The 18,841-nt window shown below is 39.4% G+C and overlaps 1 protein-coding gene across 1 annotated transcript in view; it reads right to left on the bottom strand.

Moving 5' to 3' along the window:
- Nucleotides 1-12,602: 12,602 nt before the first annotated feature.
- Nucleotides 12,603-18,841, bottom strand: part of ARX (aristaless related homeobox) — a 16,301-nt gene continuing 10,062 nt past the window's right edge. Inside the window, exons 4-5 of the mRNA XM_040338203.1 lie at nt 18,707-18,841; nt 12,603-13,770 (exon numbers count right to left, since the gene is read on the bottom strand). The exon at nt 18,707-18,841 is cut by the window's right edge and continues 194 nt beyond it. Of these exons, the coding sequence (XP_040194137.1) occupies nt 13,530-13,770; nt 18,707-18,841 (376 nt within the window). The 3' untranslated portion in view covers nt 12,603-13,529. The remainder of the gene's footprint in view (nt 13,771-18,706) is intronic.

The raw sequence follows: 18,841 nt of genomic DNA, 5'->3' as shown, positions 1-18,841 counted from the left end.
TTGAGCTGGAAAGGGATGGCAAAGATGTATGTCAGGAGGGGGCATTTCAGCGTGAATCTGTACTGGGAGGAAGGGGGGATTTATGGTTAGGGGGAGCGTGCAGATTAGTGCTTAGAGGGGATTTTTGCTTAAAGTCATACATCTTGGGGGGGGGGGGGGGGTTGCAATCTGTTATGTTTGCCCTGGGGTCTAGCTGACCTTGTCCTGGCACTGAATAGTTGCCTCAAGACAAATAAGAGCACAAAACTGGATACAAACTAATAAATACACCTTTACCATTTTAATAAATTTTTGATCTCGTAAGATACAAGGTCAATTGATCAGACTCACAGATGACATTAAACACAGATAAAACAGATGCCAAAGTTTTGTTTTCAGAATAACCTTACTTGCATGCACCAAAGAGGACAAACAAAAGATCAGGGACTCAAAACTGGAGGAACAAATTTTGTCCAAATATCAGAAAAAAATTGGTTGTCTTCAATCAGAATAAAATGTATGTTTACTAAATCAAGTCTAAGTCTATTGATTTTTTTTAAAAATAGGACAGAAGTTGACAGAGCCACCAATCTTACAAGAAACTTAAAGTGGTTGTATAGTGATTTTTTTTTAACTTTTACCTACAGGTAAGCCTATAATAAGGATTTAGGTTTATGAGATATTCCCCTTGCAATGAGCCGCTGAATGCAGTGGCGCATGCACACAGGGGATTCTCGGCTTAAGGCCCGGCAGACACCGGACCTTGCCGCAAAGAAGTCTCCCGCACGCATGCGCGGGAGGGACGACATTGTGGCTCCAGCCACTCACAGCGCTGGAGCCGCAATACCCGGAAGACACGCCGAGGCAACATGTCATCTCCCTCGGTGTGGGCCAGGTAAGTTACAATGCCTTGTTCTAAGGTAAGTATTTCATAATGAGCTCATTATGTCTTTTGCTTTACAAGCTTAAAAAAAGAAGAAGTTCAGCGGGTATACAACCGCTTTAACTCTGTTTACAGTGTGTAAAAATGTTCTACTTTCCAAAAAGAGGTAATTTTAGGGCCTCAAGAAATGAGATAGATACATTTTTAAATATAATATATATATATACCATACATTGCAGACTCTGACTAAATAATATACATGGATTTGGGTTATTTTTCTTTACCAAAGAAATGTAGCAGAATATATCTTGGCCTAAATTTATGAAAATAAATTATTTATTTGTAAAATTTTATAACAGAATTTCTGGTACTTTTTAATTTATACACCAAAAACAAGTAAAACCCAGTGGTGGTTAGATCCAAAAGTAAGCTCTATCTGTCTCCAAAAATAACAATTTCATTTGGGTACAATATTGCATGAGTGCGTAATTGTTATTCAAAGTGTGATATCTCTGAAAATTTGCCTGGACAGGAAGGGAGGGGGAGTGTCTGGTATTGAGGTGGTTAAAGGAAAACAGTACACAGACCCCTCCAAGGGTCTTCTATGTATTTTGGGGGACCTGCAGAGAGGTCTATGTGCATTTTTTTTTAAAGAAGCTGGCAATGAAATGTCCTTTGCTGGTAATTTAAACTGTGTCATACCTACCAGACCCTTTGAGATGTCATTAGCTATACAAGCGAAGGGGCGGAGATAACGGTGACATTATTGCCCAAATATGGAGAGTGGGCAGTAATATCACTGTTATTTCTGCCTCTTTGTTTACGTGGCAGGGGAATCCTAACCATAGAAGACAATGTGCCGTGGCATCAGAATTTCCTTCCTTAGAAGCCAGTGACAGCAAGAAACAGTTGTGTATAGAAGTGATAGAAATACTGCTTTTATATATGATGTTTGGCTCCTGCCGAACAGGGGGCTGGACAGGCAAAGGTACAGGCATTTGTCCAAATGTCCAAACAGCCAAAGTTTTGTTCAAACCTAGGTTCAGGCCAAACTGTCAGTTCATCAGTACTCTACATCTACCCTGTTCGATTTGTCCTCCCTTTTCTTGTCTGTCTGCTAAAATAAATCTTTGGGAGAGGTTAAAAGACATAGCAAATCAATAAATTCCTGTCTCCAAATATTTCATATCAATGACAAAGGTAAGTGATAACCAAAAAATTACAAATAATGTGGCTAGGTTTTAAAAGGAGAATTTCCGACACAACAGGAGATATAACATTAGGAATAGATAGATTGTTGGACAAAGTAACAACACAAAACTATCAACTGGAAGAGACTTTTGAATAACCGGGAACGACTAGCTGGGAATTCAGACTTACCACAAGACTGTTAGCCATCAGAATTGAAAGTATCAGACCACACATCAACAATATAAGGACCATCAACACCTTGTAGTAAAACTGATAGTACGTTAGCTAAATCACCAACTCTTTTACCCATATGTTGTAAATCAGAAAGATGAATATGCCCACCGACAAAAGAACCCTTTGGAAAGCAGTTGCTGTGTTGCCTGCAATCCATATCTGCTGAGCAATGCTCCTGTAGAAGAATAAATGCCGACAGGACAAAACTACTTTCGCTGCAGAAGAATCTGTTGAATGTCTATGCCTGGACAATACTAGGACTGGTTCTGACAATGAAGACACATGCTGCACTGTTCTCACAGGGGTGGCACCACTGAAGATATGCACTTTGTAGTTCCTGAAGCAAGGGCAGCCATTTGCGCTGTGTCAGGAACCATGAATCAGTCTGAGACAGAAGTGCAGTAAAAATCACACTATTTAATAAAATGGTAGAATGGTACAAACAGAGCAAAGGTAGTCAAAACATAGCCAGGGTTCGGTAACCAGAGTGCGTAGTCGGAACAAGCCAGTGAAACAGGAATCCAGAGATCAGTGTAGTAGAGGCAGTAAACTGGATCAGGAACCAGAAGGGAAGTCAGCCAGGCAAAAGTCTTTAACAGGAAAACACAGCAGAGAGTATCCGGATATGTTGACCAGGCAAAAGCACAGGAGAGCTAATCCAGGCTGTTTAAATAGCCAGCAGGGTTAGCTGACAAGCAGGAAATGATGAGTCACTGTGGAATGAAGAGTATTGGCAATTAGCCGACACATTAGGGGGGAGGGGGGTTGCAATTTGGCATCTTTGCCCTTGGCATTGGATGACTATTTTCCGGCACTGCTGTTGAGAAGAGACACTCTGCCCTTCCTTTCTCCTTCCGCCTTGATAATCAGTTGGTGTTAAGCTGGATACACATTCTACAGTTTTTGTTGTTCAATTTCCTTTAGATTTACCTTCAACTATGTAGTGCAAGGGCCTGCCTGATTGCATACAATCTGAAATTGTTTAGGTTTTACCTCATATCTAATGGTTTTGGTAAATCTAAAGGAAAGTTGTACAAGAAAATTGTATAAAAATTGGAGAAAATATAGATAGGAATTTAATGGCACCCAGAGAAAATTACAAGAAGATAAAATGTAACAAATGTTATTAATACTTTGCATTTAAAAACAAATACATATTAAAATGTATATCCCTCATATATATGTGAGTTACATACAGTCATGGCCAAAATTGTTGGCACCCCAGATTTCTTCCCAGAAAATCAAGTATTTCTCACAGAAAAGTATTGCAGTAACACATGTTTTGCTATACACATGTGTATTCCCTTTGTGTGTATTGGAACAAAACAAAAAAGGGAGGAAAAAAGCAAATTAGACATAATGTCACACAAAACTCCAAAAATGGGCTGGTCAAAATTCTTGGCCCCCTTAACTTAATATTTGATTGCACACCCTTTGGTGTGCAATCAAATACATAACCACGCATAACCATGCATAACCATAAATGCATAACCATCAATAAGCTTCTTACACCTCTCACCCGGAATTTTGGACCACTCTTCCTTTGAAAACTGCTCCAGGTCTCTCTTATTGGAAGGGCACCTTTTCCCAACAGCAATTTTAAGATCTCTCCACATGTGTTCAATGGGATTTAGATCTGGACTCATTGCTGGCCACTTTAGAACTCTCCAGCGCTTTGTTGCCATCCATTTCTGGGTGCTTTTTGACGTATGTTTGGGGTCATTGTCCTGCTGGAAGACCCAAGATCTCGGACGCAAACCCAGCTTTCTGACACTAGGCTTTACAGTGCGACACAAAATCCTTTGGTAATCCTCAGATTTCACGATGCCTTGCACACATTCAAGGCACCCAGTGCCAGAGGCAGCAAAACAACCACAAGACATCATTGAACCTCCACCATATTTTACTGCAGGTATTGTGTTCTTTTCTTTGTAGGCCTCATTCCATTTCCGGTAAACAGTAGAATGATGTGCTTTACCAAAAAGCTCTATCTTGGTCTCATTTGTCCACAAGACGGTTTCCCAGAAGGATTTTGGCTTACTCAAGTACGTTTTGGCAAACTGTAGTCTTGCTTTTTTATGTCTCTGTGTCAGAAGTGGGGTCCTCCTGGGTCTCCTGCCACAGCATTTCATTTAAATTAAATGTCGAGGGATAGTCTGCGCTGACACTGATGCTCCCTGAGCCTGCAGAACAGCTTGAATTTCTTTGGAACTTGTTTGGGGCTGCTTATCCACCATCCGGACTATCCTGCGTTGCAACCTTTCAACATTTTTTCTCTTCCGTCCACGCCCAGAGGGATTAGTTACAGTGCCATGGGTTGCAAACTTCTTGATAATGTTGCATACTATGGACAAAGGCAAATGTAGATCTCTGGAGATGGACAATTTTGGTTCTCAAGTCCTCAGATGGTTCTCTTCTCCTCTTTCTGTTGTCCATGCTTAGTGTGGCACACACAGACACACAATGCAAAGACTAAGTGAACTTCTCTCTTCTGAACTTCTTATTGCCCACATCTGTTACTTGCCCCAGGTGAGTTTAAAGTAATTATCCACAATTTTGAAAGGGTGTCAAGAATTTTGACCAGCCCATTTTTGGAGTTTTGTGTGACATTATGTCCAATTTGCTTTTTTTCCTCCTTTTTTTGTTTTGTTCCAATACACACAAAGGGAATAAACATGTGTATAGCAAAACATGTGTTACTGTAATACTTGAGAAATACTTGATTTTCTGGAAAAATTTCTGGGGTGCCAATAATTTCAGCCATGACTGTATAAATCCTACGAAACACATTCAAGAAGATGAATGTATTTTTAAAAATTTGGTCCTTACACATCCTGGGACCCTAGATTTGTCACATTATAAACTTTAGCAAGAGCTACCAATACCTCTTTTATTTTGAGATCCATACTTTACAAGTCCGGGTCATGTGTAAATTCCTTTTATAATTTCTGGTGCTCTAGTTTTTGCCCTATTCATGATATTAGCTTCATTTATTATTTTTTCATTACTCTCTAGCGGCAACCTGCCCTTTGAATTTCCCCTCTCCCCCCTTTCTGGTGTGATCGGTGTCCCCTGATTCCCTGGGGTGTTACATTTTTTGCATTGGCCATTGTTATAAATTCTGTAAGTTTACAGACATATTATAAGTTTGCCAACTATTGTCATTCAGATTTTTTTTTAAAACATATTATGTTTTATGATATTGTGTTAATAGTTTTTTTTGTAGAATCTACTCTTTTTGCAATACCCCCTGAGGAAGACTTTCTATCATAGGAAAAAGATTTATACCCCCCCCCCACACACACTCACACCTTATTATGCTTATCTAATTGTTTAACCACTTCCTGACCATACATATACTGCGGCAGGTTGGCAGCCCTGCACGAACTGCCGTATAGGCTCCTTTAAGAGCCGTAGTAGGCACGCATGGCGGGGGAGCTGATGCGCATGACTGGCGGACGCGATGTCCATCGGGAACCCGCGAATCTCGGGCACGAGAGCCAGAACCGGGATCTGTGTGTGTAAACCTGGTTTTGTCTGTTCCTAGTGATTAGGAACAGAGATCAGTCTCCTCCAGTGAGTCCCATCCCCCACAGTTAGAAACACACATGAGGGAACACATTTAACCCCTTGATCGCCCCCTAGTATTAACCCCTTCAGTGCCAGTAACATTTCCACAGTAATTAGTGCATTTTTATAGCACTAATCTCTGTATAAATGTCAATGTCCCAAAAAACTGTCAAAAGTGTCTGATCTGTCCGCCACAATGTTGCAGTCCTGATAAAAATCGTTGATTACCGCCATTACTAGTAAAAAAAAATGCCATAAATCTATCCCCTATTTTGTAGACGCTATAACTTTTGTGCAAACCAATCAATAAACGCTTATTGCGATATTTTTATCAAAAATATGTGGAAGAATACATATTTTCTAAACTGATGAAGAATTATTTTCTTTTACATTTTTTGGGGGATATTTATTATAGCAAAGAGTAAAATATATATATATATTTTAAACCGCAGAGGTGATCAAACACCACCAAAAGAAAGCTCTATTTGTGGGGGGAAAAAGGACATCAATTTTGTTTGGGTACAGCGTTGCACGACAATTGTCAGTTAAAGTGACGCAGTGCTGTTTCGCAAAAAAATGACCTGGTCATAAACGGGGCACATCCTTCCGGGCTAAAGTGGTTAAAATACCTAACCCTATATTCCTGTGTTACATCTCATGTGGTTCATTCGCTAGTTGCTACAATTTCCTTTCATTCTTGCCACCCCTCCAAAAAAAATATACTACCAGCCGCCACTGTTATTTGCCCAATCAAAACCCAAAAATAGATTTTTGTTTTTCTTTATTTTTTCTTTGGTTAGTATATATTATTGCATTTTTCTATTAAATGTTTGAATATTAGAGCTTATTACTCTGCAACCCTACTTTTTTGAGGTCATGTTCTTTTTTTTCCCCGCCCAATGAAATCAGATACATTGGTTCTACGTATAAACTTCCTCTATTAGTAGCAGATTTCTTCTTGGGTTATAATGCTGTTAAAGCAATCATGAAGCTAGGGACTACTATCTTATCATGTTTTATTAAGATGGTTAATTAAAATGAGACATCCCTGTTCGCTCCAAACACTAAATTAGGTTAAGTGGATGTTTTAATTCCTCTTAACCGGGTTTGATGTGAACAGGGTTTTATCTATGTATTAATAAGTATAACCTTTAGTAAAGCATGCCTTGTTACTGAATGTGTAGTGTATATGAACCCCTATTTACCAATCAGCAATCAGCCTACTCTGTACTAAAAACAGTAAACATGATGATTGCTAATGGTTACTGCACTTACCTAATAAAAAAAACCTACCCGCATTATGCTAAATAATTTTTGCGTTGTCTGCCATACTAGTATCATGATAGTGACAACTTTGATAACAAATGTTATTTTGCGCTACATCACTTGGAGTATTTTGATTCTGCAGTGCACTTTGAGGAAAAGCTTTAAAGTGTATTTATGGCCCTTTTAAATGTTAAAACCCCTGTCATGTTTCACTGGGGCCATTTCCCTTACTTTCTGTTCTGCACAACCATTTACCAGACAGGAAGTGTGGGAACATCTGCATCAGGGAAACAGGAAACAATAAAAAGTTCAGGCCAGAATCCCCCCTCCCCAGCACAAAGTCCCTCAGAACAAATCCCCTCCTTTCCCAACCCCCCCACCTTCCAGCGCTAATCTCCTCTCAAATATGCACAAACACTAATTACCCCCCCAAACCCCCCACCCATTACAAATCTTCTTTCCACCAAATTCCCCATCTTGGCACAACCCCCCCCCCCCCAATTTACCCTGCTAGCACAACTCCACTTCCCCTTCCTACTAGTGTTCCACCTTCTCAGCCCAAATATTCTCTCCAAATATGACCAGGTGGCGGGGGAAAAAGAAGGAAAGCTAAACTTCCAAGTGATCACGCCGTGGTGCGATCTCTCGGAAGTGGGGACAGGTACCTTGTCAAAAACAGGTACCTGCTCCCCCAAAAAGATGCCAAATGTGGCACCGGAGGGGGGAGTCAGATAAGCAGAGCTTTCACTTTGGGTGAAACTCTGTTTTAATTCACTCTACTAGCACAAATCCCTTCATCCCCCAAATCTCCCCTCCTAGCACAACTTCTTTCCCTCCCAACACCAACACCAACACTGGTGCTAGCAAGGCTCCTTAAATTACTTCAAATCCTTTGCAGTTTAAAGGGTCATAAAGTAAGCTTGTATAACCTTTGTATATGGTGCCTCTATACAGGTAAGTGTGCCAACTTTGTCAAGCACATTATTTCAACTTCATTATCAGTTTTTAAAGGTGTAAATTTATGTAAACCTTATGTAGCAGTCAGGTTCCACTAATGTAACCTGGGCTGTAGCTGATAACTGCTGTGGAACTTCTTACTTTGTTGTTGCTGTATTATCCTTCGGCAGTATGGACAGTATTAAACTGAATATTCATTAATGCAGAAATGCAGCAGTCATTTTCAAGGAGACAACTTTACAATGCGGAGGGTTCCAGCGCAGAGGGCAGCCATAAGGGCTGGGTCCGATTCAATCCTGGAGAATAGTGAGTGGCTAATGCAACAGAGCGAGGAGAAATGGGTCTGCAGACTTGTATGGAAAGAGGGGAAGATGGTCTTAAAACAAGAAGGATTTTGTAAAAAAGACTGTGCTTCTTTTGATGGCTGAGGAGATGCCTGCCATAGTTGACCACAATTGTGAGAAGCAGAGGACTACTCACCTTGTCTTTAGAGATCAGGAACTTCCTTGGAATTGTGTGAGATGTGATTTGAGTGCCTGGTGATGGTGAAATTAGACTGTACTAAAGAGCACTCTTACCGACTGTGAGTTAGTAAAGGCAGAAAGGTAGATATAAAGAGCGACACCACTGCAATTCGTATCCTTGTATGAGGACTGGAATTGAAGCAAAGCACCTGCCCAGAGACCCAGAGGAGGGCATTCTGGATCTGTACACGTACACGTTCATCTGTTGTCTGCTCGGAACTTTTTGCTTTCCTTAAGTTCCCCAACTTTTCCAGCCAATTTTTTTTTTTCATCAGTCACTGTCCTGTATATTTGACTCCTGCTGGCATCTCCAAAGCCCCACTTTTGCCTGTTCAGCAAGGACTGTCTGAATATAGATACATGTATGGGTAGGCTGGTTGTACAGATGTTTATCCATTGACTTTCTAAATGATCAGTGCTGCTGGCATCTTCAAAGCCCCACTTTTGCCTGTTCAGCAAGGACTGTCTGAATATAGATACATGTATGGGTAGGCTGGTTGTACAGATGTTTATCCATTGACTTTCTAAATGATCAGTGCTGCTGGCTATAGCTGACAACACTGATCATTATAATCTGATAGCGGAGGAGTCTGACTGCTGTCACACAGTACACACAATAGCAAAGCAGGAGTGATTTCCCTATCCACATCAAGCGTGTGGATGAGCAAATCAAATCTTTTTTTTTTTTTTTTCGTTCAACCCGCTAGTTGAATGAAAAAAATGTTCAATGTATGGGGTGCCTTATTAATCCTCTCTCCTTTCAGGCCTTCGGTTGGTCTTATAAATTCTTTGAAATACCTCAAGGTGTGTAGGTAACTGCTAGGTGAGCGAGGTGTGGCATCTTCAGGTGTGTGGAGAAATCACCAAACAATTCAGTGGCTCCTCTTTGGATAGTGCTACACAAATGTCATATTAACCTATCCAAAGATAATAGAGAGAGGTATAAAATTATCTGATAGGAATCCATAGGCATGTACCAATCCTGTAGACATGCACCAACCTAATACAGTAACTAACACTTCAGTTGAACAGTTAAAACTGCTAATGATGTCTTAATTGTATTCACTTATTTTATTAATTAAAATAATGCAATAGCTGCGGTCATGCAGTAATGTGTTTTCAAAAACCTTTAATAGCATTTGAACACATGCTTTTCCAGGATTTTGGCTAGTGTTTTCGCTGTGTTTCCTGAAAATTAAAATCGCATTTTGACTGGCTAAGTATTTTCATTTTCCACAGTTCATTTATCAGGTGCATCAACAACAAATTAAATTGCATTTCAAATAAAATTGTATGTGTTTACATTGCATTGTGTATACTATACTACTGGGTATAATTACTAGCACTGGTCATACAGCAACATGCCCAGATGAACCTAAAGGTCGAAGAGTATAAGTATCTTAAAAAGTAACAATGGAGGTTTATTCAGTCATTAAAAACACTGTAAGACAGGCAATACTGCCCCTTCCCATATTGCATTGCAGTAATATGGTATGCTGTAACTATAGTAATAAATGTCTAATATTCACTGCATACTTTTTACATTGCATTGTAAAATTACTATAGGGTAGCATAGTGACTCAGAGATTAGCACACGTGCATTATGGCACAAGGATCCAAATTTGAAATGCATGCAGATCCCTACCTGAATTTTGTGTGTTCCTTGGTGCAGTATTATCACGTAGCTCAAAATATATACATAACGTCCATACATGCTAGTTCTTGCTGCAGAGAGCTAAGTGCTGGTAGTTTTCAGTTCTGGAAATCACAAGGAATTCCAAAGCTCCCCCAAGTGCCATAGGGTCCCAATCAATTATGTTCACTAAGGAACCCCTTAACACTAAACAATCTATTACCTGAACCCTTAACACATAAACTGTATGTAACCCTTCCAATTCAATTCTCTAAATACTCCCCTTTGGTCTGTTAAATGTACAATTAAATGTGTTTTGTTTATATCAGGAGCAAGGACTGACATGACTAATAGGTTGTTGATAATCAAATACTGTACATAATCATTGTACAGTATAGAAAAATAGATGTCACAGGCTTCATAAAATGTTGTTAAATATAGGAGTGCATAAAAAACTGCTACATTTAATAACACTGGCGTAACTTGCCCTCTTGATACTTTCTAAAACAGTAAATCACAGTACAGATTTATTTGGAGTCCTTTAAGCACAGTAAAATTTATAAGCCCTGATGAAGAAGAAGTGTGTTTGGTTCCTGAAACGCATTGTATTTGTTCAGCTATAAATCAATTTTAGTATTAAATTAGATCGGATTTGTGGCTCTCTCACTGGATTAAATGTGCATGTATTCTCAACTCTGGGACCTTTTCCTGTTCCCGAGGCTGGTTCCGGTTTTGCCAGTGTGCCCAGTGAAAATTCCACTGACCCCATTTGTTCTTGTGTTTGGAATAATACAGTCGAGACGTATATGTTCTGCACAGAGGTGTATGTGCTTAAAAAATTACCATGGCAAGCACTGAAATTGCACACCTGTCCAGACACCTGACATGTTACATAATATTAACTCAAACATGCAGAGCAAACTTGTTAAACTTTTAATGAACAATATACCCATAACAGAGAGTGGTTGGATTACTATCCCAGCAAGCTGTAAGTGCAGTCCAATCTGCCTGTGCACAGTGTGACAGTGCAGTTGCAACATGTTTCGGCTAGGTGCCTTAGCAACACTCACACTAGGTTGCTGCAAGCGTTGCAGCATCTCTCTCCCTTCCATCTGCAGTCACTGTGAGTTAGCAAACTTTTCCATCAGAATCCCCCTTTCACATTAGGCCCCACTCAAATCAGAGCTCCCCCCTTCATATTAGAAGCCCCTTTCACATCAGAGGGCCCCTTCACATCAAGAGCCCTCCTTTACATCAGCATTTCCCTTTCACATCAAGAGCCCCATCAAATCAACAGGCCCCCTTTACATTAGATCCCCCACATTAGTGTCCTCAGAGCCCCCTTACAAGAGTGTACTCAGAGCACCCCTACACCAGGTCTTCAGATCCCCCTCACGTCAATGTCCTATCTTATAATTAGTACAGCAGCAACAGCATGGGTAAGGGCGGGAGGTGGAGTATATTTGGATGCAGGCAGACTTCTGTCATGTTCTGAATGCTGGGGCAGATCACTTTAGGAGCCCCTTTACATCAGACTCCTCTTTTCTCATAGGAGCCCCCCTTTACATCAACATCCCCTCTTCACATTAGGATCTCCCTTTCATATCAGTGTACTCAAAGCCCCCTTACATCAGTGTCCTCAGAACCTTCCACCCACACCAGAACTTCTGAGCCTCCTCACACCAGGATCAGCATCATGCATTTCCATGGTGTGGGAAAGCTGGCCTGCACGCACCATGGGAACACATGATGCTACACTGTACTGTGGCAGTAAATGAAGGACTACAGGAAATCTGTGCTTTCATGATAAAATTAGGGTGTTTTAATCTTCCAACCAGATGGAGGGGCCATAGCACTCCCAAGGCCCCCCATGGTGCTTCCCCTGGCCCTGCATGGTGCCACCTTAAAGTGGCACCCAGGGTGAATGCCATAAGTACCATATCCTGGATATTCCACTACTTCTGCAATAAAATATTCCCTGCTTACAAGTTTTTGAATTCAGTGCAACGTTCTGCTTTAATTAAACCCCCCAAACTTCACCCTTACCCCTAAAGCACACTAAACCAACTATCTTTGTAAATATTTTTCATTCTGTGGGAGCCAAATCACCAACACCTGACAGTGCTGTATTGAAGGATACTTGTCAGTAGTATACAGATACAAATCTATGGTAGTTTTTTTTTGGCTTCCACCCAAATTGTCCTTAATCTGTGTGCGGGAGTATAACAGAGAAAATAAAACCATTAGGTTCCTCAGGGGCAGGGACAGACATGACTGGCATGGGAAAATACCAATACTATATAAAACAATTAAATGAAACTAATGATCATTGTACAAGAAAATAGATGTCACAGGCTTCACAATATTTTGTTAAACAGAGTTGATTTTTTTTTTGTTTATTCTGAGTGGTTCACTTTCCCAACTTAGCGCATGGGAAGGCGATGACAATGAAACAACATTACACAGGTACGGTAGCATCATTCTGAAGTTCTGAGAAACCTCTACAGTTAATAAGTTAAATAAAGAGTCTGTACATAAATATTTTTGCTAGGAACCTTGTGGTATCTACAACACAGAGAATTCTACAGTTTGACAAACTTTTACAACACTACACTGAGTGCAATTTTTTTTATAACATTTCAAATATACAAAGCTCTTTTGCTTATTATTTTTTTATAACAATGTTATATACAGAATCAGTGATCACAGTTTAGTGACTTAAACAGTCCATAAATCTGACAGTTCATTTCCCTTTGGTTTGGTATAAAAAAACCTTGGTTGGTGTATGATAAACAAAATAATACAGTATAGAGATATACAGCTCTTATAAGTGCACTAACTAACTGAACTATATGTATGTATGTATGCATCAAATCTTTGTAGCAAAAAGTCCTGCATAAGTAAAAATTTCGGCCTGCCGGCGGTTCGGGCAGAGAACGGGTTAACAGCATGGGGGTTTAACACTGGAACATGTGCGCAAAAGGGATCGTTTTGGGAATGTCTTAACCTAGAAACAGGAAAAATGCATTTGAAAAAATGGAGAAAAAATAAACTGCGGTTTTAGTACATCGATTTGCGCATACTAGGACGTCATGGTGAAATGAGCAGGGAGAGGGGTGGCAGTGGAGGACATACCAAGGTTTACTGCTCAGGAGCTGCATAATATTTTAACACTCATTATTACTGTAGTGGTACGCATGGCATGTCTGGGTAGACAAGGATGCTCTATAGTCACTGGTCCACATTAGCTTCCATTTGGTCTTGGTGGGTTTGCAGCAGAGGTGCCCTTGGCTTAGCAGACCTCTTTCCCCGTGTTGTTTCCAGGGAGGATGTTCAGTTGTGTAAGTTGTGCTGCATGCTCTTTAGCTTTTAGCCTGAGGGCTGCTATGCTAGATGCCCGTCTGTCTGCTGCAGCGGTGGCAGGGTCTGACAGGCCGCTGGACTGCACTACACTCTCCACAGCGGGACTGGGTTGCCTGAGCAGGGCTGCTGCAGTGGAAGCACTAGTTAAAGGGGCCATCGTGGAGAACAGCCTGCAAAATAAAATGGGACATTTGTAACCAGAGCTACATAACATATAACAAAATTTGACATATGCTTCAGCATCAATGTATGCTAAAACACCAAAACATATATTCCACAACATGGGCAAGCACAGTTAAAGTTTGGCCCTGGTTTACTAAATGGTAGCTTTTGCCCAATGTTCTCAAGCTAAGTATATCTTTTTCAAAGCCACCATACCTACCACTCCCTGATGTAGGTCAACTAATTTCAAGAACCCCTTAACCTGGGCCTTAATTGCACACCCTAATTGTATATGAATTTGTTTCAAACAATACCTAGTGTTTTAAATAAGTAGAAATACTTAACAATATCCATTTCATTTTATATCTGCTTTAATATTTGCACAACTCTAGACTACTATGATGAATACATTATAAGGACCTCTTGACCTCACCAGAAGTATCTTCTGAAGTGTACCCATGGGCAGAAAGCCTATTCTCTGGACTGTGTTCAAGTCAAATATCTAATTGGGCTCAGAAACAAAAAGTTATATATATATATATATATATATATATATATATATATATATATATATATTTTTTTTTTATTTATTTATTTATTCTGAACCTGATTTAATTTATAAATTAAAGAACAAGCAAGGTGAAACATTAGCAATTCAGCCCATTTAAGCGTATCTTGTTGTATTTTATACCTAGACTTCCTAATTAAAATGTACTTGAACAACCATTTCTTGCATTGTGCAAACTACTAACATTTTCATTTGCATTTCAAAGCAAAATAAACAGTGAAACAAATAAATAGATAAAAAAACGATCAACTGATTTACTAAAGGGTGATTTATTTACTCCATATTAGTGATCACTTGACTTATCCATTAAAGCATAAATGCAAAGGAGTCTACAGCCTGATTGTGTATCTTTTGAAAACTACACCAATATGATAAATATATATATATATATATATATATATATATATATATATATATATATATATATTTATATATAACACACACACATTATATTTTACAAATGTAATATATTAGTGTTACAATTCCCCCATCAACATGGTTTCCTTGTAGAAAGCTTAGGAATATATGAAGTACTACAAGTTCTAGCATAAGAAAAGCATGGGCCTTTATATCGTAGCTAAGGAATTATCTCTATTGCTGTCTTTTGCATTTTTTTTTATCCCACAGAAAGTTGCAAAAATTGCATCTTCATTACATCTAATTGTTTGATTTAAAAAAAAAAAAAAAAAGTAATTATACACTGATGTATAAATCTTAAGCAGGAAAAATTTGAGTTAACTGCTTGGAGAAATCCTTTGTAATGTAGTATGTGCAGTGGTGACCCTGCAGTGGAAATGAACAGCAGCTGTGTTCCCATTTGACAGTACACAAAGATCCCGGTTACTCAGGACTCCTGGCCTTCCTCTAGCAGGAACTAATAGCTGTGTACATTTTCCTAAAAGCCGAATGTCAAATATCCATCAGCGACTTAACATCCTACGCTGAATGACAGAAGTGCCATTATACTTTACTAGGGATGTTTTACTGCTCTCCCTACAGAAGTCACTAAAACACAGGTGACAGACCCAGGAGACACACAATTTATAGGCTCTCCATGTGATGTGGCTGTGATCATCAGTTGCCTTGCTGTGATATTTGAGGACTCTTGGCCTAGCTACTGAGAGATTCTAGTATATGTCATTGCTGAGCCCTGACAAGATCAGACACTGGAGAACATCCACACACTGTGATGCTCATATACTCATTCAGTAAGTAAAATGTGTATATAATGGTAATCCAGCCCTCTATAAAACACAACAAACATAACTATAATCTTTCTTCAGCTCACTTTTGAAATAATTCCAGTAAAAAAATGTCTGTTCAAAACACACTAATTGGGACATATATCAAGAGACTTTCATCTAAAGTTCTGGCTGAAGTACATATTTTTCTTTGTTATCGTTAATAATATTTTACGTGGGAAATAAGGCATATGTCTGCCAGAAGAAAAATAACACTTTTACCAGGGTTTATATGAAATGCGTGTTTTACAATAAGTAACAATGATAAAGTGCAGTGAGTATTAGAAACCAAACAAATAACAAATTAATCGCATTGAGTGATCTATATATAGGGTTTCAATATGTGATTGCAATGCAATATTATGATTTGAATATAGGGCACTTAAATGTGGTGAGTTTCTCTAGGTTACTGCAATTTTCCCATCACCTTTAGTCTTTGCCTAAGTTAATAGAATAGCTCCATCTGATGTACTGTAAAGGGTTTCTTTCTGAAACAGTAGCTATTGTATAGTGAAATGAGTCCAATGGTAGCTTCATGCCAGTTTCTAAAGTACTGACACTTGCAATGAAACAGCAACCATTACATTTGTCTAAGATTTGTTTAAATTTGTGCAGGAAAACCTATGGTTCAAAAAAACACATGCAATTTTATAGTGCTTTTTTAGTGTAATAATAAGGTGTCCTAGGAGGAGGACCATTACTGCACTCTGTGTAAAACGCACCCAGGCTGCTTTATATATGTATGTATCTAGAAGGACACTGCAGAACACAGCATTTCACACACAATTCTTAGGAGTAAATGCTCCATTCTCTGGGCTTTCCTAAGCATTAAAAGACAAAAGAACACATAGGCGTAAACTAACTTTCACTGCTACGCATTGGGACCTATTTATGGAAAATGGAGAAATGTTGCCCCAGTTATGCCGCATACACACGATCGGTCAAACCGATGAGAACGGTCCGATGGACCATTTTCATTGGTTAACCGATGAAGCTGACTGATGGTCAGTCGTGCCTACACACCATCCGTTAAAAAAACGATTGTGTCAGAGCGTGGTGACGTAAAACACAACGACGTGCTGAAAAAAACGAAGTTCAATGCTTCCAAGCATGCGTCAACTTGATTCTGAGCATGCCTGGATTTTTAACTGATGCGTACAAACGATCGCTTTTGTTCTATCGGTTAGGTGTCCATCGGTTAAATTTAAAACAAGATTGCTTTTTTTTAACCTATGGATAAATAACCGATGGGGCCCACACATGATCGGTTTGGTCCGATGAAAATGGTCCATCAGACCATTCTCATCGGTTTGACCGATCATGTGTACGCGGCATTACTCGTTAGAGCTCTGTACAAAATTGTGGTAAATATTAACCACCAAGCCCCAGTTAAAAGTACATTTTAGCCTTTTTTAAGGCTATTTACATCAACTAGGGTTTCATAGAACCATAAGGTTCCTCTAGAGGTTGCAGATTGATCTGCCTTCACCAACCTCCAATGTTAGTGGCAGCATATTCCACCGAAATCAAATGTTAAGCTGGTCATACATGGCTAGACTTTTGTTTAAATGTTCATAGAAATATTATGCATTTGAACATTCTTTCTTGCCATCATTGATTGAACTAAATTTGTTCAAAAGCCTTTACAATTTCGTCCAGACCCGCTTTTTGAAATTTCAGATGTATTAAATAGATCGCAATACAATAATGTATGTATGATTTTTCTCAGAAAATCAACGGAGAAAGACATTTCCATTCTACTCCTTCACTTTCTCTCTTCACTGCAGCCAAAAACAAATGTTGACTTGACTCCACTAACCATTGGAAAAAATGGAACAAATGCTCTTAGTTCTTAGTTTTACTAATGTATGGCCAACTTAAGGGTTTATGTATACATTGACCATGCGTACTACTACACTGACCACCAAATAAGTGTCAAAACTGTTCTCAACTGAAAATGTTCAAACTAAATTCTACTAATGTATGGCCAACTTAAAGGTTTACATCTACACTGACTATCAATGCAAAGGTAAAAACTCTTCACTGTCCACAAATATAAGGTGCTCTTCTTCTACTCTGCATCAATATGAGGGGCTCTTCTACTCTCCACCAATGTAGAAAGTTCTCCTTCTACTGGCCACCAATGTAGGAGGACTTTGTTCCATTGACCACCAATGTAAGGAGGCATTTTTCTATTGACATCTGTGTTTCTTTTCTGAAAATATTTGTGTCATATAGAACAAAGAGGGTATTAAAAAATAACTGGATGTTGGAGTCAACTACACTATTTATGCCATATTCTACACCTTACTGATCAAGCTAATGTACCTTTTCAACGGGGGTTCCCTGAGACCTAAAAAATATTTCCAGGGTTCCCCTGGGGTAAAATGTTTAAGAAACGCTGGATTACACTAATCTAAGAATGACAAGTGTAGTCTCATGCAGGGAACCCATCCATCAGTTTCTATATGTTTACATTACTGTCATACACAATTCCACCTTACAAGGCAGGGCCGGCTTTTACAAAGCAGAGAGCGCGATTAGAGGGTCGGAAAGAGCTAAATATGAGCTAAATATCAAGTCTGTATACTGAGTGCATTTTGGTTCAATTTAATAAGTGATTAATAAATGAGGTGGAAGTGCACTGGTGAGATCCTACACTGGGTGGAGCCCAAATATCACATAGAAATAAGTCTATGCTGTTGATGAAATTAAAAGTTTTGGCACCCCATTGTGGGATTTGGAGCTCAGGAAACCGCAGCAAAATTTGCAACAGTGCAGATTGCACTGCTGTAGGCAACATTGACTGCTGTATGTTCTAGCTGACTCCAGTTCTCATTAATCTGAGGGGTGACAATTAGTAACTGTGGCTTTCATAAATCAGCCTCTTAGTAGATGGAAATACATTGTATAATATATTGGATATATTCTATTGCATTACAATTTACAAATATATAAATGTATACCCAGGTAAATATGCATTCAGTACACTACACAGCAGTTGAGAGACTGAAACCCACAGCAGAGGCGTAACATCATCTCCATGCTCTTATGATGCAAGGTGGGGTGTGACGTCATTCCCACTCTCATATTTTGCATGCAGTAGGATGAGAAGTTAGAAATGGGGATGATTACCTGCCAAACGCAGGGCTGATGAAGGCTGGGTGCCGAAACACAGCTGCTCCCAGGAAGGTGCTGAGTCCCAGATGGGTCCCACTAGGAGACAGTGAGGCGGAACCATGGGGAGGAGGTAGACTGGGGAAGGCAGCG

The sequence above is a fragment of the Rana temporaria genome, chromosome 2, assembly GCF_905171775.1.
Source record: "Rana temporaria chromosome 2, aRanTem1.1, whole genome shotgun sequence".
Taxonomy (NCBI): domain Eukaryota; kingdom Metazoa; phylum Chordata; class Amphibia; order Anura; family Ranidae; genus Rana; species Rana temporaria.
The sequence above is the reverse complement of the archived record's forward strand: the minus strand, read 5'-3'. Positions and strand labels throughout refer to the sequence as shown.